This window comes from Bolinopsis microptera, chromosome 10 (genome assembly GCF_026151205.1).
Source record: "Bolinopsis microptera isolate Bmic1 chromosome 10, MBARI_Bmic_1.0, whole genome shotgun sequence".
Taxonomy (NCBI): Eukaryota; Metazoa; Ctenophora; class Tentaculata; order Lobata; family Bolinopsidae; genus Bolinopsis; species Bolinopsis microptera.
The window spans coordinates 7,439,784-7,462,394 of NC_087081.1; the positions used below are offsets into that span (position 1 = coordinate 7,439,784).

The 22,611-nt window shown below is 40.6% G+C and overlaps 1 protein-coding gene across 1 annotated transcript; it reads right to left on the reverse strand.

The window, feature by feature from the left end:
• Nucleotides 1-477: 477 nt before the first annotated feature.
• Nucleotides 478-4,288, reverse strand: LOC134821559 (uncharacterized). Its single transcript, XM_063832264.1, has 4 exons — nt 4,057-4,288; nt 1,832-3,000; nt 919-1,665; nt 478-522 (listed from the first exon to the last, which is right to left on the reverse strand). The coding sequence occupies exons 1-4, from the start codon at nt 4,286-4,288 to the stop codon at nt 478-480; spliced, it is 2,193 nt and encodes a 730-aa protein (XP_063688334.1).
• Between the last annotated feature and the right edge of the window lie 18,323 nt (nt 4,289-22,611).

The window sequence follows — 22,611 nt, forward strand, 5'->3', positions numbered from 1 at the left end:
CTACAACGATGTAATCAACCTATAATTTGACATATTATTGGGTTATGCTGTTATATGTGACAGGGAGAGATTTCAGAGTTTAAGCGAAAATAACCAATTTCGTTGACTAAGATAACAATAACATAAGTGTCAAGTACATTAATTATTAGCATAAAATAAGTTCCAAACCTTAGAGGTAGTTTTAAGCATGGAAATAAAAACGTGACATTAAACAAAAGAAATTGATAGAAATTATCAAGGTTTATCGATCAGCATAGATGTAATCTTAGTTTAACCAAATTGATTTACCAATGTGTTATGCAAAAATAGTGCTGCACTAAACAGTAAATTAGTAAAACATTTCACGGCTAAAATATGCAATCATTTTTAGGGAAAATTTAATTATATAGCTTCATTATCCAAATATAAACTCTCAAATTAAACTGTGAGCAAACCTGGTTGGAAGCTGATTAAGATCCATTAGTTATCGCCATCTGTTTATCTTTTAGTCTTGATACAATCGTCATTTTCGGTATACTTCACCTGAAATATGACAAAAACAGTTAATTGATATCAATTTCACTCTAGAAATAAGCTATAAACTTATAAAATACTCATTCTTTTTCCATATTTTATGTAAAATTTGAGTATGATATGTTACATTTATTTGGAGCTATTAGATGAAAACATGAAACTTGTAAGTGAAGTTATCCCTTATTTTTGTCAATTATGGCCATCAGGAATTGGGTTTTCGCGATAAGCATGCAGTCTTACTTACTTTGGTTACTTTGGTTGTGTTTATCCTCGTAGCAGGAAGGGTCATCAGATTTCTGACCACCTCGATGGCGAGTAGTCTACCAGGGAATTAGACCAGCTGCAGCTATAACCGGAAGTCGGAGGGTTGTCCGGTATCAAAGCAATAAACTTGGACAAACTAACTTTAAACGACTCAAACGTAGCTTCAGCTTTAATATTATCAGGCACTTTGTTCCACAGTTTTGGTCCTCTTACAGCAAATGAGCTGTCATAGAGTGTCTGGTTGCTCGAGGAACTCAGCCTAGACAGGGAAGGGATGATTGCTCGGGTACCATGTCTGGATGTTTTTGTGAACCTTATATTGCTGCAATTGGGGACAACATTGTGAAGGATCTTCCACATCATCAGAATAGTGTACCGTTCCCTTCTGCGCTGCAGTGACATTAGCTTTAGATGTGAAAGCCTCTCCCAGTAGTTCATATTTTCCAGACCGCATATACGATCGGTGAATGTTCGCTGGACCCCCTCCAAAAGCTGGATCTCAGTCACCTTAACAGGGTCCCACAGCGGACAACAGTACTCTAGTAGGCTTCTGACCAAAGACTTATATAGGGTAGTCATTACGGTCCTATCACGAGTTTTGAAGACACTAAACACCCATGACAGTGTGCTTCTAGCTTTCTTGACCATATTACCGATCTGTTTGGACCAGTTCAGATCGCTTGATACCATAACTCCGAGGTCTCTAACGTTCTCAACGGGATGTAGTATTTCCTCGCTGGAGACCTTGTAAAGTAGAGTTTCCACGTAAAAAGGAAGTTCAGAAAAGGTACTTTTTCTATTGTGGAGATGATTCAGGAGCTCAAACTTCTGTTCGTGGAGCTTCATGTTGTTGCAGCGTGACCAGTCGAGAATACCGTACAGATCAGCCTGAAGCAGCAGACAGTCCTCAAAGCAATCGATACGTTTGGAGACCCTAGTATCGTCAGCAAAAGAAGCTTACCTTAGAAGAGGTAACAGCTAGCTCTAGATCGTTAATAAACAAAATGAACAATAGTGGTCCTAACACACTTCCCTGAGGGACACCACTTAGAACCCTGGCACTGTCCGAATGAACACCGTTTAGGACTACAACCTGTTCACGGTCAGAGAGAAATGACTGGATCCAGCTTAGAAGTTTGCCGTGAAATCCGTATCTCTTTAACTTTAACAAGAGAAGGTCCAAGTCAACTTTGTCAAACGCCTTGGCAAAGTCGAGGTATATGGAGTCTGTGTCTTTCCCCTGAGTAAACCCTTCAAAGATGTCATCAAAGTGATCGAGCATTTGGGTCAAGCAGCTTCTGTTCGATCTGAAACCATGTTGTTTGTCAGATAACAAATTGTTGGTTTCGAGATGCTGAACCATGTGTTTCCTAACCACTCTTTCATAGACTTTGACTACATGTGAGGTCAGAGTAACCGGTCTGTAGTTAGCAGCATCACACCTGCTACCTTTCTTGAAAAGCGGTGTGACATATCCAGTCTTGTAGAAAGTTGGGACTATGCCTGTATACATGGACTCAGACCAGAGGAGATGAATCGGAACACTCAAGCTTGAAGCACATCTTTTGAGGAGAATAGCAGGAATACCATCGGGTCCGGGTGCAGAGTCCAGCTTAATCTCAGATATAGCTTCCACGATGTGGTTAGGTGTGAGTACCAGTTCTGTATCCCTGCTAGTGAGAGGTGGTACTGTAAATGTAGGTAGTGACTTATCAGGGCAGTTGGGGTCACTAAAGACAGAACAGAACTGTTGCTGCAGTATATTAGCTAACTCTTTCCGTTCAGTCACCAGTTTCTTATCACGGTTTAGAAGAGTTGAAATATTGTGCTTAACTTTAGAAAAATATTTAGCGTATGAGTAAAAGTATTTAGGATTGACTTTAATTTTATCCACTGCTCTCTTTTCACCTTTATCAAGATGGTGGACTATAGCTTCCTTGATCTCATAGCAAATTAATCCAATTTCGTCTTCAAGTTTCTTGATTCGAGCTAGGTCATTGGCACACTTTGCAGCAGAGAGACGGGTTTTAAGTCGTGACTTCTTCCTTCTCAGCGAATTATAAAGCTTCGGCTGGCCAGTTGGTGGTCGTTTCCGAGGAACATTTTCCAGGCATATATTAAGCACTGTCCGTGTAAACTCTGCGGGAAATTCTTCAAAAGTGCTTGCGTCTCTCAAGTCCTTCCAATTCACTCTGTTCAGGATCTCAGTAATCGGTTCGAAGTCTGCCCGATTAAAGTCATCACTTTAAATTTACTTACTTGTGACCCTCGTTAGAAATCCCCTCTAATCCCCCGCAAAAACTTAACGGTCGAGTATATTTGTTTGCTGAGTTTCAAACCGGCGTCTCATAATGTTGACTGCTAAAATTTGTAGAGTTGATTTTAAATTTCAGTGTTCATCCTATACTGGCTTTATATAAAGAAACAAAAGATATCTTAGTTAATAATTATTATATCTGGTTATAACTCCGAAATCATATCATGTCAGTGTTTACAGTGAGCGCGAAGTGCATGGGTACACATTTTTTGCTCTGCAACCGAACGTTTTTTTTTATCTAGACACTTATTTTACTTCGGTGTATTCCAACAGCCACAATGTTACACAAGTGCAACCAGCCAATTACAGGAAGCCGAAGGATCTTTTTGGCCAGTGACGGTTAAGGTAGTGTGTACCATACTTTCTTCGTCCGAGACTTTGCTGCAATGTGCAGCTCCTCATTTAACCCTCACACCCGATTTCTCGAGTATTCGGCTGAGTAGACCGGGGGGCTGCATAGACCACTCATGATCCTTAGCTGAACGTCGACGACGCTCACCCCACGACCAGGCAGTCAGTGGGTTTCGAACTCGCAACCTAACGATTGTAAGACAGGCGTTCTAACCAACTGCGCTACCTGGCCAGGGACAAAAGGAAATCGCGGCATGTACGGAATCGCGATTTTTCCCATTATTTGCGACAAATTTTATGTATAGTTTAATATACCGCGAAATGTAATTCGCGGTATCGCGATTTTTGGCCAAAATCGCCGCGAAATCCTTTTGTCCCTGTACCTGGCTGATAAAAACTTTTTTTAAACATCCTGAAATAAAGATGTTCGGTTAGGGCTATCATCTGATAAAAACTTTTTTAGATTACTCCAATGAATCAGTTGTGGGATATAAAGAAACTTAAAAACGCTTCATTGTGTGTTTTCACACATATTTCACTCTAATGTACACCGTGAACATATCCTACCTGCTAATAGGTATATAGTAAGTTTTTATAATGAGTAGTCTCACCTTGCTTCCCGATTACCACTATCTCGTACACAATAAAGGTATCAATCCTCTCTAGCCTCACCGTATCTCTGTATTTGCAGCTGGATTCAGGTGATAGGATATCAGGTGCTGCTCCCTCTGTGTACACTGTGAGGGTGTAGTCGCTACAGTAGCTGCCACCCTCACAGGTACTACAGTCTCTAATAGAGCAGGTCCAGGTGTAGTGAGGATTACCACTACTACTAAGCCGCATCACTTGTTCAACACAGTGAACCTGGTCTAGTGTTATCTTTAATGTAATGTACTGTGAGCTGGTCACAACACACAAGTCCAAACGCCATCATTTCATTTTTATTATAATAAAAAATCCCCTGGACCTTGAGTATTGTGTATTTAGGACTTTAGGAGACGTGCAGTATGATGGGTTGTACTGCCCGTTACTCACTTTGACTACGGTATGCCCATAACAAGTTTTTTTAACCATTGAAGGAGAGGGACAAATCTTAATATGCTAAACTAATGGTAAGCGCCCATTAAAATAGGATAAACTATGCTCATCCTCATGGGACTCAGTGTCTAAACGGTCAACGTTAGAACTGATATATTACTACTATTGGACACCGCCACACTAGCACCTTTCTTCGCTATTCGACAAGTTGGATTTGAAGCCCAACACCAGTACGACAACTCCACTACGTGCCTCAGTTTCGAAGCACCTCCGTACGCTGTGTACCAGAAGGGAGAGTGGTTCGTCCTAAACACGCCCCGAGAGTGCCCGACTTTCAGACGAGCTATGAAGTGCACCAGAGAGTCCTACATCTCCACTCCCATGGGACTGTTACTGCGCACGAAAGAGAAGAACGTACAACTCGCCTCCCAGAAATCAGCAGCGACAGGCGAACACCAACCACACCGACAAACCACGTCCGAGGTCTCGGCAATCGACATGCCGACCTACCAAATAGTGTTCGTAGAGTGGACTCACCGTTAGTTTCTCCATTATATAATTATAATATACTTAAAGTGAAACTCCTAGTTACAGTATTACCCCCTAGTTACAGTATAACCCCTAGTTAAAGTATAACCCCCTAGTTACTGTAAAACCCCTAGTTACAGTAAAACCCCTAGTTACAGTAAAACCCCTAGTTACAGTATAACCCCTAGTTACAGTAAAACCCCTAGTTACAGTAAAACCCCTAGTTACAGTAAAACCCCTAGTTACAGTATAACCCCTAGTTACAGTAAAACCCCTAGTTACAGTAAAACCCCCTTGTTACAGTATAACCCCTAGTTAAAGTATAACCACTAGTTACAGTAAAACTCCTAGTTACTGTAAAACCCCTAGTTACTGTATTACCCCTAGTGACAGTAAAACCCCTAGTTACAGTATAACCCCTAGTTACTGTATATATAACCCCTAAGCCCCTAGTTACAGTAAAACCCCTAGTTACAGTAAAACCCCAAGTTACAGTATAACCCCTAGTTACAGTATAACCCCTAGTTAAAGTATAACCCCTAGTTACAGTAAAACCCCTAGTTACAGTAAAACCCCTAGTTACAGTAAAACCCCTAGTTACAGTATAACCCCTAGTTACTGTATAACCCCTAGTTACTGTATAACCCCTAGTTACAGTATAACCCCTAGTTACAGTAAAACCCCTAGTTACAGTAAAACCCCTAGTTACAGTCTAACCCCTAGATATGGTATAACCCCCTAGTTACAGTAAAACCCCTAGTTACAGTAAAACCCCTAGTTACAGTAAAACCCCCTTGTTACAGTATAATCCCTAGTAATAGTGAAACCCCTAGTTACAGTTAAACTCCTAGTTACTGTATAACCCCTAGTTACTGTATTACCCCTAGTTACAGTAAAACCCCTAGTTACAGTATAACCCCTAGTTACTGTATATATAACCCCTAAGCCCCTAGTTACAGTAAAACCCCTAGTTACAGTAAAACTTAAAGTTACAGTATAACCCCTAGTTACAGTATAACCCCTAGTTAAAGTATAACCCCCAGTTACAGTAAAACCCCTAGTTACAGTAAAACCCCTAGTTACAGTATAACCCCCAGTTACAGTAAAACCCCTAGTTACAGTATAACCCCTAGTTACTGTATAACCCCTAGTTACAGTTTAACCCCTAGTTACAGTATAACCCCTAGTTACAGTAAAACCCCTAGTTACAGTAAAACCCCTAGTTACAGTCTAACCCCTAGATATGGTATAACCCCCTTGTTACAGTATAATCCCTAGTAATAGTGAAACCCCTAGTTACAGTTAAACTCCTAGTTACTGTATAACCCCTAGTTACTGTATTACCCCTAGTTACAGTAAAACCCCTAGTTACAGTATAACCCCTAGTTACTGTATATATAACCCCTAAGCCCCTAGTTACAGTAAAACCCCTAGTTACAGTAAAACTTAAAGTTACAGTATAACCCCTAGTTACAGTATAACCCCTAGTTAAAGTATAACCCCCAGTTACAGTAAAACCCCTAGTTACAGTAAAACCCCTAGTTACAGTATAACCCCTAGTTACTGTATAACCCCTAGTTACAGTTTAACCCCTAGTTACAGTATAACCCCTAGTCACAGTAAAACCCCTAGTTACAGTAAAACCCCTAGTTACAGTAAAACCCCTAGTTACAGTAAAACCCCTAGTTACAGTAAAACCCCTAGTTACAGTATAACCCCTAGTTACAGTAAAACCCCTAGTTACAGTATAACCCCTAGTTACAGTAAAACCCCTAGTTACAGTAAAACCCCTAGTTACTGTATAACCCCTAGTTACAGTATAACCCCTAGTTACAGTAAAACCCCTAGTCACAGTAAAACCCTTAGTTACAGTATAACCCCTAGTTACAATATAACCCCTAGTTACAGTATAACCCCTAGTTACAGTAAACCCTGATATACAGTATAACCCCTAGTTACAGTATAACCCCTAGTTACAGTATAACCCCTAGTTACAGTATAACCCCTAGTTACAGTATAACCCCTAGTTACAGTATAACCCCTTGTAAGTATCCCAGGCCCGGAGCTATGCTAAGTTAAAGTCCATATTAAATCATGGAACTTTCCAGTATTAGCCACATTAGTCCAGACAGGACTTACAGTTATTTTCCAGCCCTGCTTTTAGTCGGCTTTCTCTTTGGTAATGGATGTTTCGGCAACCCTGTACGGTAAATTGTAATGTTACACATTGCACCAGTCCAGCGGAGCGCCACGAAGCTCATTAAAACATCCCCAGTGCAAACCCCAATTACCAGCAGTATTAAGAAAGCCGGCTTGAGCCTGATGCTAATTCACCTTAGCCAATCAGATCACGCTAACAGCCCTCCTAGAACTGGTCCCAGAAACACGTTGACAGAAATTTCGATTTAAAAAGTTTTGACAAACAAATTTCCTGGGATCAGGGCAAGCCACTGTTGCCACTTCCAGGCACAAATCTGCTAAAAGATTTCAACACAAATTTTAAGGCCTGGGAAGTCTAGAATCCAAAATTCCGGTGCTGACCGGAATCAGAGAATTTTGACTCAGTAGCCGACGGACAGTTTTTAGTTCGGAGGATTTTGTTCACCTTCTCATCATCATTTTGGACGTTTCCCCGTCACAGTTATGGTAACTCAGCGTCCCAAGCTGGAACCATAACTTATAACTTTTAAAAATCATCCCCTTATCCATTTTATGGTTTATCTACCTAGACCTTCCAATTGCTAGGTAATAAACCCCTAAAGTCTAAGCCTCATCATCCTCATCCCTTACTCACCAGTATGTTGTAAATTATTACTTGTTTAGTGATTTTATCCACCTCACAATTCCTTCCGGACGTTTCCCCGTCACAGTTATGGTAACTCAGCGTCCCAAGCTGGAACCATAACTTATAACTTTTAAAAATCATCCCCTTATCCATTTTATGGTTTATCTACCTAGACCTTCCAATTGCTAGGTAATAAACCCCTAAAGTCTAAGCCTCATCATCCTCATCCCTTACTCACCAGTATGTTGTAAATTATTACTTGTTTAGTGATTTTATCCACCTCACAATTCCTTCCGGACGTTTCCCCGTCACAGTTATGGTAACTCAGCGTCCCAAGCTGGAACCATAACTTATAACTTTGAAAAGTCATCCCCTTATCCATTTTATGGTTTATCTACCTAGATCCTCCAATTGCTAGGTAATAAACCCCAAAAGTCTAAGCCTCACCATCTCCATCCTTAATCACAAGCATGTTATAATGCATCGTCACCACCGTTTTAGTTTTACCTTCTATCGGGTGATCAACTTTATTATTATTTATTTTGTTTGTCGATGTTTATACAACTATTTGAATCCTTACCATTTGACGTTAGTGTCACCTTTATCCAAGCTTTTTACTAGTACCCAAAAAGCCAACTTGAAATTAAGGCCAAATCAACACTCGCTATGAGCAACTAGTAAATATTCAGCACTTCCTAAGCCATACGGACGGCTTTACTATGCTTGCATTAAGACTATAATCCTGGCAGGACATTGAACTCCGTGACCTAGCTAACTGCACGAGCTTAAGATAGGCCATATAAATCATGTGCTAACCAGGCACCTTATTGGTTTATTGGCGGTCCTCCTGGCATAAGGACCTGGAGCCATAATATAAATTCTATCCGCCGCAAGCTCGTGCCTTGTATCGGTCTGCTCTTTATTCGTCTTGGTGCCGATTAATCATGATCCGATCCGGACCTCTCCCTCCTCTTGGACTCAACTTCACCTCAGGTAATGTACCCTTTCTTTGTTTTAAATACATCTGAATGAATTGTAAAACAATGCCTCTAAGTAAACTAGGTTTCCCGATCGATGACCATCCCGTTACTTAGCACCTTAGTATTTCTCTAACATATAGCCCAAGGCTTAAAAGGCGGCCCTTACACCCCTAGTTACAGTAAACCCTGATATACAGTATAACCCCTAGTTACAGTAAAATCCCTAGTTACAGTAAAACCCCTAGTTACAGTATAACCCCTAGTTACAGTAAAACCCCTAGTTACAGTATAACCCCTAGTTACAGTATAACCCCTAGTTACAGTAAACCCTGATATACAGTTAAACCCCTAGTTACAGTCAGTGGCGTAACGTTACTTTTTGGCGCCCCCCCGCTCAACTCAAAAAGCGCCCCCCTTTCTGGAGCGCGCTCGCTTCGCTCGCTAGATTTGTCCGAGGGCCGTTGCCATCACAATTTTTTTAATTTTAAAACGGAATATAAATGTGTGCCAATAAAATTTAAATTTGGAAAGTGAGAAGCCGCGCGCAAATAATTTTACATGTAAGCCGCGCGATTTAGTAATTAAATCGCCAGTAATTTGCGCATGATTGTTTTCGCGTTGGATAAAATATTATCTCGTGATACCTGTTAACGGTTGTGATTGGACTATGCAGAGTGACGACGCGTTATGGTAATAATAAATGTATCATGTACTGGACACTAATAATAAGTCGGTTACACAATGTCAGAATCTTGTTCGCGTTTCATTGTCGTTTGACATTATACATTACATTCGAAACAGCCGTTAGGTAATTTGTCATTTGTCTGATTAGTGGTGTTACTGTTAATTTGTGATAAACAATGAAACAATTTTGTGAATTGTGTGTTTCATATTGTTAGTGTAACGAGGAGAACTGTTTTAAGCTGCTGTATATGTTACAAAAATGTATACTATATTAAGGTTACCGGTTGTTCATGTAAATTGTAATCATCAATGGGGTAAAATATCAAATATGCCGTACTTAGTTTACGCGAACATTATGCGAATGTATGTTATTATAAATATCCTCACAGCTGGTTGAATATGTAGAACTGCATTGGGAGTCTGGGCGGTGTACTGTGTACAATCAATATTTACTACTGAGTTGTTTTAGCAGTTTCTACGTTTAGCTCAGTCTTTATTACGAGGAACTGATTCAGTGGAGATAAGTCAATTTTGTAGGACTCATTTTAGTCGAAGTTTAGACTTTAGGCAACGATGCCGTTTCTTACTTGTCCGTTGTCGCAGGTTAATATTATTCATATGTTATTGATAATGATAACTGTGTTCAATGAGGAGTGTTGGTTGGTGTCTTCTAGATGTGTGTTGTCTGTAGATGATAACATCGATAGAATAATACTGAATATTATAGGTACTGATCATGATTGGTAGTACTCTTAAACTTGGTAGTACTCTTAAACTGTTTGCACTTCAGTGTTGAGAAACACTGAGAAATTATGTAATGTTGGTTGTTAGTTAATTTCGTTCTGTATTGAATTGGTAAGTTTGTCAGAAACATAATGTAGCTAATATGATATAATAGAACGTTACTCGTTTTATTAAGCAAATCGTCGAGGAAACAAATATTACACACTGAGTGTAACACTAAACTAATGTATGGGACACACCTTAGAAACACTTAATAACTGATTTATAACCGATCATATCCTTGACGCTCCATTGGGACAGTTACCATGGCAACATACGGGGGATTCGGGGAATGGTTAAAGAATTCTACTGACAAGCTTGATCAGTAAAACATTACTGCCGCTAGATTACAAGTATGCCACGTCATTTCAATAGGCAATGAGATAGATCAGTGCACTTTATACGCATTCAATTATAGCATTACTTGGTTAGCAAATCACGTGATATCTCTGGAATTATCACCATGGTAACTGGGTAGGTGTTCAGACTCCACAGATGTAATATATCAACTGACCTCTTCGTTTTAACATCCATGTTCAACGGATAAATGGAGCTTAAATAGTTGGTACGATCAAATTTAATCTTTACACAAATGTTTTCGTGTTATTAAGCAAATCGTCGAGGAAACAAATATTACACACTGAGTGTAACACTAAACTAATGTATGGGACACACCTTAGAAACACTTAATAACTGATTTATAACCGATCATATCCTTGACGCTCCATTGGGACAGTTACCATGGCAACATACGGGGGATTCGGGGAATGGTTAAAGAATTTACTGACAAGCTTGATCAGTAAAACATTACTGCCGCTAGATTACAAGTATGCCACGTCATTTCAATAGGCAATGAGATAGATCAGTGCACTTTATACGCATTCAATTATAGCATTACTTGGTTAGCAAATCACGTGATATCTCTGGAATTATCACCATGGTAACTGGGTAGGTGTTCAGACTCCACAGATGTAAATGTAATATATCAACTGACATCTTCGTTTTAACATCCATGTTCAACGGATAAATGGAGCTTAAATAGTTGGTACGATCAAATTTAATCTTTACACAAATGTTTTCGTGTTATTAAGCAAATCGTCGAGGAAACAAATATTACACACTGAGTGTAACACTAAACTAATGTATGGGACACACCTTAGAAACACAATTAATGTAGTGATATACTTAATAACCGATTTATAATCGATCATATCCTTGACGCTCCGTTGGGACAGTTACCATGGCAACATACGGGGGAATGGTGAACTTATATATTATACAACTGAAAAGTGCGTGTGTGAGCTGTACTCACTGTACTGATTGTCCATTATCTAATGCTGTTAGCGAGTTTTTATGGTAGTATGGACTATGGTTGTTACCAGATGATGATGTTAAACATTTAAATGTATACTTTTCTATTTATTGGTAGTTGTTCGAATGATTATTGTTATTTGTTAGAACTTGCAGTTGTAGCCGACTTTGTTTTGCTGCCAGAAGTAGTAATGATTTGAAATGGCTATTGTATGGTGTCACAACTAGTAACTACAAAGAGTGACCTATTTTTGTAGGAATTGTTTCCGTACGTTTAAAAAAATGTATTAATAAACAAACTTTTACATTAATGAAATTCCCGGATATAGCATGTGTTTATATGAACTACATGCCGAATGCCGATATGTGTGGAGTGTGGTTGCTCACTGTATATGCAGAGTTGGGATGTGATTGAAAACATTGAAGTAAGTATTGAGGTTTATTTTGAATCATGTAAATAGCTTTAATATTGTGGCATCTGTGGAGTTATGTTAGGTATTATGCCATGTGGTGAAATTTGTAGAAGGAAGTGGTTTACAGATTTATTTGTAAATTAACATCAAATTTCCCAAATCAGGTTTCGTTACCGTTGGAAGATTTCATGTACATAGTACATACTATGCAAAATGTGGAGTCAATTGTACGCTGACGAAAGCTGCAAAACAACTGAGCCAGCTCGACAAGCACGACCTGACTGAAGCATTAAATCTTATTTGTCTGTGAATATTTCGCTACGTAGCTTGTCAGCCTTCAATTTGATTTTGGTGCCAATCTGAATAACTGTACAGCCAGTGCTGAAAAATCCTTTAGCAAACTGAAGCTATTTAAAAACTCCGAAGCACAATGGGTAACTAAACGATAGATTAAGCAGTTAACAGTTTAGCCATCATCTCAATCAAGAACTTAACAGCAAGACAACTTGACAAGAAAGAGCTGGCCCATTTTGATGCTCTTTCCAAACCTAAGAGAGTTGCTTGGAATATGAACTGTACGGTAATGTAAATATTATGTAGTATTGAAAAATGTAAATTGATTTTTATTTCCATATTTTTATCTGTTATTGCTACCTGTTAGATATTGGTGTTTTATTTTTGAAGTATCATTAATACTACAATAAGTGACTGCCGATGAAATTGGGATCTAAGTTAAAAGTAAACAATGATATCTAAAATTGCCACAAAATCAAAACATTCTCACGCGCGAATTTTGTATACCACGTTTGTATAAAAAATGCAATATCGTTATCATTTACCACGTGTTTTTAGCGCGCGCTGGCTGCTTGCTTTGCACTATATTTAATTTTAGAATTTTACAAATCTTACAACAGTAGCACGATATTTAACAACTTTTGGACCTTATATACCAAGTATTTTATTACCAGGAGCGCCATATTTCTAGGGGGCGCCAAATTATGAGGAGGGGCGGCAGAATTTTGGCGCCCCCCTCTCACGGCGCCCCCCCGCATAGCGGGGTCTGCGGGGCCTTACGTTACGCCACTGGTTACAGTATAACCCCTAGTTACAGTATAACCCCTAGTTACAGTATAACCCCTAGTTACAGTATAACCCCTAGTTACAGTATAACTCCTAGTTACAGTTTAACCCCTAGTTACAGTATAACCCCTAGTTACAGTTTAACCCCTAGTTACAGTATAACCCCTAGTTACAGTATATTGTATAACCCCTAGTTACAGTAAAACCCCTAGTTACAGTAATACCCCTAGTTACAGTAAAACCCCTAGTTACAGTAAAACCCCTAGTTACAGTATAACCCCTAGTTACAGTATAACCCCTAGCTACAGTAAAACCCCTAGTTACAGTATAACCCCTAGTTACAGTATAACCCCTAGTTACAGTATAACCCCTAGTTACAGTATAACCCCTAGTTACAGTATAACTCTTAATTACAGTATAACCCCTAGTTACTGTATAACCTTTAGTTACTGTGTAACCCCTAGTTACAGTATAACCTCTAGTTACAGTAAAACCCATAGTTACAGTATAACCCGTAGTTACAGTATAACCCGTAGTTACAGTAAAACCCCTAGTTACAGTATAACCTAGTTACAGTAAACCCTGATATACAGTAAAACCCCTAGTTACAGTATAACCTCTAGTTACAGTATAACCCCCAGTTACAGTATAACCCTTAGTTACAGTATAACCCCTAGTTACAGTATAACCCCTAGTTACAGTATAACCCCTAGTTACAGTATAACCCCTAGTTACAGTATAACCCCTAGTTACAGTAAAACCCCCTTGTTACAGTATAATCCCTAGTAACAGTGAAACCCCTAGTTACAGTATATTGTATAACCCCTAGTTACAGTAAAACCCCTAGTTACAGTAAAACCCCTAGTTACAGTATAACCCCTAGTTACAGTATAACCCTTAGTTACAGTAAAATCCCTAGTTACAGTATAACCCCTAGTTACAGTATAACCCCTAGCTACAGTATAACCCCTAGTTACAGTATAACCCCTAGTTACAGTATAACCCCTAGTTACAGTATAACCCCTAGTTACAGTATAACCCCTAGTTACAGTATAACTCTTAATTACAGTATAACCCCTAGTTACTGTATAACCTTTAGTTACTGTGTAACCCCTAGTTACAGTATAACCTCTAGTTACAGTAAAACCCATAGTTACAGTATAACCCGTAGTTACAGTATAACCCGTAGTTACAGTAAAACCCCTAGTTACAGTATAACCTAGTTACAGTAAACCCTGATATACAGTAAAACCCCTAGTTACAGTATAACCTCTAGTTACAGTATAACCCCCAGTTACAGTATAACCCTTAGTTACAGTATAACCCCTAGTTACAGTATAACCCCTAGTTACAGTATAACCCCTAGTTACAGTATAACCCCTAGTTACAGTATAACCCCTAGTTACAGTAAAACCCCCTTGTTACAGTATAATCCCTAGTAACAGTGAAACCCCTAGTTACAGTATATTGTATAACCCCTAGTTACAGTAAAACCCCTAGTTACAGTAAAACTTAAAGTTACAGTATAACCCCTAGTTACAGTATAACCCTTAGTTACAGTAAAATCCCTAGTTACAGTATAACCCCTAGTTACAGTATAACCCCTAGTTACAGTATAACCCCTAGTGTAAGAGCCCAGCCGTCGTTAAACGGGCTGTGAACTACAAAAGGTGGCCTGGAATAATACGTCAAACAACCTAGGGCGGAGAGTTTATTTAAGGCTCCATAGAAGCTTTCCTATAGCTCCCAAACATGATCAAACCTGGATAGCCCGGGCAAGCGGGTCAATACTTACCTGCATCATGTCCTCCTTCAGGTCCACCAGGGTCTCGGGTTCGTAACGTTCCACTAATTTAGTGGCACTCGAAAGCCTCCGAGAGACACGGCATCATTCCGTATTAGTAGTGTTGTTATTTTAACGTAATTTCAATGACAATTTGCAGCACAGGATTGCTCCTGGCTGGTGACCCTTGTTGTCACTGATTTATATAATAACACCAGTAAGGTACGCCTATTTAGGGGGCCAGAATATAGCTTCTGACATCAAGGTAATTATACCAAGCAATGATATATATAATCGTAATATCGTCATAATAATTTAACGTAAATTCTAATCCTAAAGCCTTCTAGGAGTACTCACTCCGGTGGTCGTAGATCTCTGGTGAAGCTTAGAGGCGTAGAATCCGACAAGGTTCGACGTGGTGGCTACTCCGGGAGTACTGCGACAGTGGCGTATCATCATCAGCCGCTCGAGGGTGAGGTCCAGAGAAATCGGCAGAGTTCATCAAGGTGGTGAAGTCCTTCCGGATACTTCCATCTTAAGTCACGAGTGGAAAAACGTAACGTACTCTGGATCGGTCCAAGAGAAGTGATGCGACGTGACACGTGGGTCACAGGTCGCTAGCGGTGGCTTGAGACCGACAGTCTCGGCGGCACTTCTGTGTAACCTACCGAGGCTGGCCGCGCTTGGTTCGTTATCAGACCAATTACCATTGTGGTATCTTATCACCCAATTGAATGGTGAATCTTATCGAGTTCGGTGCCCGTCCTAATTATCGACACTTCAGCTCTCGGCTGGTGCGGCCGTAGGGTCGGGTTTCTGTAACCATGGCAACCGATGTTACCATGACAACCGATGTCCGCTGGTCCAGAGGAGAACTATCTGGCTAAGGTCCGGTCTTGGATAACGTCAGATCCGGGGGTTCTTACAGCTTTCTTTCTTTAAGTTGACGCCCACGTCAATTATTTGGGGGTACATCTCCGTTGAGCATCGGTTGTTCTGCTGTCGTTGTCGAACTTTCATCACCGTCGGCTGTAAGGGTTCGTAGTTCCGGTTTTTCCTACGCGGACTAGAAGGCTGTGTAAGTTAATTGACGGCATGCTGTAAATTAGACATAGTTAAATAAAAGTCAATTAAAAGTGGCCCTCTATAAGGAGCGGCAGTGATATAAACTAAAATCAGCCCTCTATAAGGAGCGGCGGTGATATAAGTTAAAAGCGGCCCTCTATAAGGAGCGGCGGTGATATAATTTAAAAGTGGCCCTCTATAAGGAGCGGCGGTGATATAAATTGGGCATGCGTAATATTTTCACTATAATTTAACTTAGTAGTCTTGTTTAGTTAATTAAATCGACGTACATAGTTATCGTAGGCAATACACTTCTAGTGTCTTTGGTATGCGACAATGAATAGTGTTGCTTATAGTTAAGAATAGGTTTAAACCTAAAAACAAAATTTAAAATTTGCCCTTTCTTTATTCTCGCGGCAAAATACGTTAGTCATTGTTCGTCAAGAAAAGGGTTTAATAGTTTATTATGTGTCTCTTATAACCCAGCGTCCTTAACCGAAATTCACTCCACGGCGTTGTACGTCTGGTTGTGTTGAGTCCATGTTAGGGGGCGTGTCAGCGTTCTGAAGGGAATTGAGTGTTATTTTATAATTATTTATGTTAGCGTAGCGATCTAAAAGAAGGTATACTGTATAAAAAGTGGATTTTAGGGTAGCGCAATCAGAATACGCCAGAGTTAAAATAACTTATTTAAAAAAAACATTCCAATTTAATTTGGTAAATTTGTATAGTGGGTTAACTCGATATAATTGATTAAAAATAATATAGTTGTTTAAACGATACGGCACCTGTTTACCGTTGATACTTAGTCCTGTTTGTTTAGAGACCCGTCGGAGTTTCCGGGTAAATATTCCGGTAGGGTGCGACGATTGTCGGTTCCGCGGCTACCACCAGTGATACGTGGCTTGCTGAGCGTGTCAATGGTCCTGGTTGCTGAGACACGTAGGTTACCGTGGATCTGTTTAATTTTGGTGGAATCGGTGGGAATTGTAGTCCATTTGGTCGTTAGGGACGAATATCCAAGAACCGTCTCGTAGTTGAGAGTTAAATTGGTTACTGGGTACTGGAGGGTTAGGGAATGAATGTTGTGGACCGTCGTAGTGGTACCCGTCCTGATGGCTGGTTGGACCTCCCGTGCCGTCGTGTTGGCCACCTGGTGCTCGATTGCTGGCAACTTGGTTTATCGCAAGTTGGTCCAATCTAAGTGACAAGTTGTCCATTCGTTGTCCTAGTTCATCACGTGGTGGTTGATTGGTTACGTCGTCTTCGGACGTGACGGTGTTTGCTGTTTTGGATGAGGCAGCTTGACAGCCGTGTAACATAATGGCGGCGTCTAGCAATTGCTCCATGTCGAGCTCCTGTAGCTCTCGTAGCCGTGACGCCAGGTACGCGTCGTTTATATTCGCTATGAAGGACTCGCGAAGTGATCCTCTTCTCATTGCTGGGTCGTTGGGGTACGCCTTGTTGGATAACTTGAACAGTTCCAGGTGGTACTCCCAAATCCCTTCAGTGCGAAGTCTTTTTCGGTTCCTTAGTTCCGTGACGTATCGCTCGCTGTTTCTATTCCACCCTTCGGCTCGTCGGAGTTGGGCAATAATGTCGTCGATATCACCAGCTGCGTCTTGTACGGTCCGAGAAATCCCTTCTAGGGCCTTGTCCTCCAACAGGCTGATGAGGAGGTCAGCCTGTTCGTCAGCGGGGCAATTGATGGATCGGGCGTATGCACGAAAACGTTGGAGGTAGAGTTCGAGATCCATGCCACTTTTGAACTGCGGCGGTGCTCGTACGAACATTGGGTGGAGTCTCGGCGGGTTGGCGGCGGCGGCTGCAGCCGGACGCATAGGGGCTTGCTCATCGGCCATTTCTGAGGGAATACTGGTTAATGGCGTGCTTCGCGTCCATGCTCATTGTTGAGGTTGAACTTTGGGTTGACATGTTCTGATATGAAGAGGGTTAATTTGAGTGTTAAAAATTTCTTTTCCTTTAGCCACAATATAATATAATAGCACTTATAGTGACAAAAGTTTACATTAAAATTTGAGGGAGAGCGGTGTTATGCTTCTTATCTAACCATACTACTCACACTTGCCTTCATTGAAAGTGCAAGTGCCGTCACACTATATTCTTAACAAGGCACCAGTCATCACCTAGTGTACATAGGTGGCTATCCTACTATCAGTTCCTTAACGTATGCTTATCTAACCTGGTCCTTCTTCGCCCAGTAACTCACATTTGTACTGATTTCTAAATTGGCGGAATCGGCAATACTCGGCCGTAACATCTGCAGGAATTCAAATTTATACTTATATAGCGCTTATCAATTCTCACATTTCACACATTCATCACACGACATACTCACGTGAGCCAGTCGATACCTAATTAGTACACTTATTTTAATCCTATTTATTTATACGAAACTGACTCACCTTCGCCCTTTTTGCGGCATCGATCATTGTCGGCATCTGCAGGAATATATAACTTCTACTTCACGTGAGATCTCTACACCATCACTCTACACTATCATTTTCATTCTCGTATAATCTGGGGCCCAGCTGGCATAAACTTCTTATAACTTTATAACATCACTCGTCATATCTTCTGCTTCTCATTACTTAATACTTACATATCTGATATCACACATTCACCATTCAGACTCATGAGTCACGTGCTGTTTCGATTCTCTTACTTCAGGCACTATTCTCTGGTCAATAACACTAAATATAAAATCCAGCGGGTATACCTTATTTCGCACAGAACAGCAGCTTACTCATACGGTTACAATCCAGCACGGTTCTAATTACTCACTTTCTCTACACTCACACACTTACACACTTACACATCAACTTTATTCTAATCACGGGGCCCCTGCCAGCATACTTACGCTTCATGCGTCTCAACTCTTCATCATTCTTCTCTTCAACTTGACGACATGATTAAGTTTCTCTCACAGTACCGCTCTCCCAGTGGAGTAACATCAACAATTTTTGGGACGTTATATAATAATACACGTGAGGTGGCCTATCAAACATAAGTTATAAGTTCGAATTAAGAAATTTAAAGTGGTATAAAACAAGTACTATATCAGCAATTCGGGATTAAAACTGTATCCCCTTACATGTACATTTTAAAAATAATAAAATACAACCCTTACATCAAGAATTAAAGATGTTAAACTACAATTGAGTACGTCGTAGCATTTATCAGGTACAGTATTACGTCATGATACTTATCGTAATACGTCAACTAAACTTATGTTGCGCAATTAACAGTCCTGTCTTATATTGCCAAAATGGTTAGGGGCGTCGCGGCAGCTGCCACGATAGTGTGGGGTGGTGTTCGATCTCGTGTGTGGTACGAGGGTCGTTTGTGCGGTATGTTTAGAGTGAGAACGACCTGCGGAATTAGTATGATGATCGTGGAAAGTTAGTCGGGTGGAACCGGTAAAATGCCGGTAACTGTGGTAACAGGAGTAACTGTCAGACTGTGTGAGATTTCATAAATGTGTGAATTTCATTGGAACCCAGCTCCCGAAAGACACGTGACGATCGCTAACTGAGTGGCCAGTCTCACTAGTATGAAACTTAACTGTTACAAGAACGACCTAATTAAACGACATTCCGAAGGCCCCGTCAATAGTCTGGGATGTGTGTTCGAGACCAACAATTCTTAAAATACTTACGGTGCTGGGGTGTTAATTCCTTTTTACCATCAAAAAGATCAAAACCAGACGCTAAACAATTGCACAACTGCACTGGAAGCACTAAGTTAATATGCGTTCAATTGCACATGTTTTATTAAATAGGGCGACTAAATGGTATCTTTCGTATAGGAGGTGGTCTAAAATCACATGATAATCTTAAGGTGGTTTCGCTAAGCGTGTTAATTGCTTAATCAACTTGATTGACTATCAAGCCTCGGTAGGTCATTTCGGGTATTCTCTTTGCAATTAACAATGACATACGATTAGGGGATGCTCGTTAACAACTGACGGTTCGAAGGGTTGACCTACTTCGTGGTCTCGTGGGTATGTGGTTACGTCGTGTGGTTTAATCATTACGTCATGGTTGGTACGGCTCACCGGTGTTTGCAGTACCATCTTTTAGTTAGGAGCATTTTACTCGATTTATTTACAAGTATTAAATGAGGCATAGGGCAGTTTACTACTACTACTTATTACTGGTACAATGGTGGATATGCCGATAGCTGGACAACATCCGGCCGGAAGGGACAAGGACCACAAAACAGGGAGCCAGGAATGCAGGCACATTTACGGCGCCAACGACATCTTCAGGCCCAAGTTATTTGTTATACTTATATAGTACTGTTGAAAGTATTAAAAATTAAGCTAATACGTAGCGGACTACTCCGTTATTTGAATCGTGGATATTAAATAATTACGACAACAGTCATGCTCTTACCTGTCGTGGGGATAGTTTAGGGATCTGAAAGTAGGAACCCAGGGGGAGTGCAGGAATAAATTGATTTATGTGGAAATTGGGGGGGCGAAAGTCAAGTTACAGAAATTGAATTTTATACCACAAAAACCGCGATACATTGGCCCCGGTGGCCCCGGTTTCTAAACGGAGGTGGCGAATTTACTACTAGATATACGTAATTACAACAACGACAACAACCACCCACCTTTTCTACACTATAATTTACCATGTCGATGCAACACATCTACTGTGATTGGGAGCCCGTTTATGGTAAATACTTATTACTGGTACAATGGTCTGGGTACCGTACAATTTTACGGTATCATCAGCTACGAGTGATTTCAAACTTACTACTAGGAGATGGTGGTTATTGTAATCCACCCAGTGCTTCCCTCTCTTTTCGAAGTGTTCATCGACTTCTTAGAACGTGTCTACTTGTAAGTACTGAACGACGTATACGACGCAGAGTTGTTTTTACGCGTTAATAAAAATAATTAGTTGCGTTGATGATGATATGGTGACCATTAGGGTCATTCCCCCCCTTTGTGAGTGGCAAAATTCTTAGCTTCCATCAACTAGCTGGTGTCATTTGAGGCCAGTTTTGGTAATCTCCATATCTAAAGTGATGGTGGAGCGTGGAATTTGTATCGCCTCTCGAAGCTGGAGTGCTGCACGCATACAACACTTCAGCCAGAGTTGACATGACAACCAGATTATATTTGTCTAACTAACACAATTCTCGTTACTCTGGTTACAGCGAATGTCGTGGGGTTTTTGAGTTCGTGAGACGTGAGCGTGTAGGTAACCAAAGTAACGTTATAGTGAGTGTACATGATCTTAGTTAGCAAAATATAGGGAACGCATCTCCATCCTTCACCGAAGAACGGTCAAACATTACTTTCATTATCTCACTGACGTCCAGTTGCTGTGGCTGGCAACTAACCTCGACGTTTTTAATAATTTAATTTAACTTCAACACTGTGGCTCGAAATCACAATTCGTGATTATTCTGTTAAATGAACTTCTTTCAAAAGTGTCTCATGTACATATTTAATAATTTAACGAAAAGTAACCATTATCCTAGCTTTGGTCGGCCAAACCATTTACTCATTAATAATCCATAAACTGGGATCGTTATTTTTCATCAGCCGAATATTTCAAGCACACTGACCTGTTTCCTCACTGGTTCATCAGACAGGGGTATCCTTGGCGTCGGTCGTGTTCTTTAAGGAGACATCTACTGTCGGCGTTTGGAGTGTTCTGATTCGATTCGTGCTTCTCGTATCCTCCTCGGCATGGTACTTCTTTGGTTGGTTCCGTCCACGTCAATCCAATATATGAGGGGGAAATAATGTTAGAGTCGGCTAATCCTACAACGCCTGTGTCTTAATAAAATGCCGACGATGGCTCGACTGGTAACTACTGTCGACTGATAATATCCCACAGTGCGTAACGTTGCTTTTAGCATGAATATTGTATACGGATCAAATAATGCCTGTCAATCATAAGCTATTCGAGTCCCGTATATCTGGGTCCAATTTGTAAGAGCCCAGCCGTCGTTAAACGGGCTGTGAACTACAAAAGGTGGCCTGGAATAATACGTCAAACAACCTAGGGCGGAGAGTTTATTTAAGGCTCCATAGAAGCTTTCCTATAGCTCCCAAACATGATCAAACCTGGATAGCCCGGGCAAGCGGGTCAATACTTACCTGCATCATGTCCTCCTTCAGGTCCCACCAGGGTCTCGGGTTCGTAACGTTCCACTAATTTAGTGGCACTCGAAAGCCTCCGAGAGACACGGCATCATTCCGTATTAGTAGTGTTGTTATTTTAACGTAATTTCAATGACAATTTGCAGCACAGGATTGCTCCTGGCTGGTGACCCTTGTTGTCACTGATTTATATAATAACACCAGTAAGGTACGCCTATTTAGGGGGCCAGAATATAGCTTCTGACATCAAGGTAATTATACCAAGCAATGAATATATATTATCGTAATATCGTCATAATAATTTAACGTAAATTCTAATCCTAAAGCCTTCTAGGAGTACTCACTCCGGTGGTCGTAGATCTCTGGTGAAGCTTAGAGGCGTAGAATCCGACAAGGTTCGACGTGGTGGCTACTCCGGGAAGTACTGCGACAGTGGCGTATCATCATCAGCCGCTCGAGGGTGAGGTCCAGAGAAATCGGCAGAGTTCATCAAGGTGGTGAAGTCCTTCCGGATACTTCCATCTTAAGTCACGAGTGGAAAAACGTAACGTACTCTGGATCGGTCCAA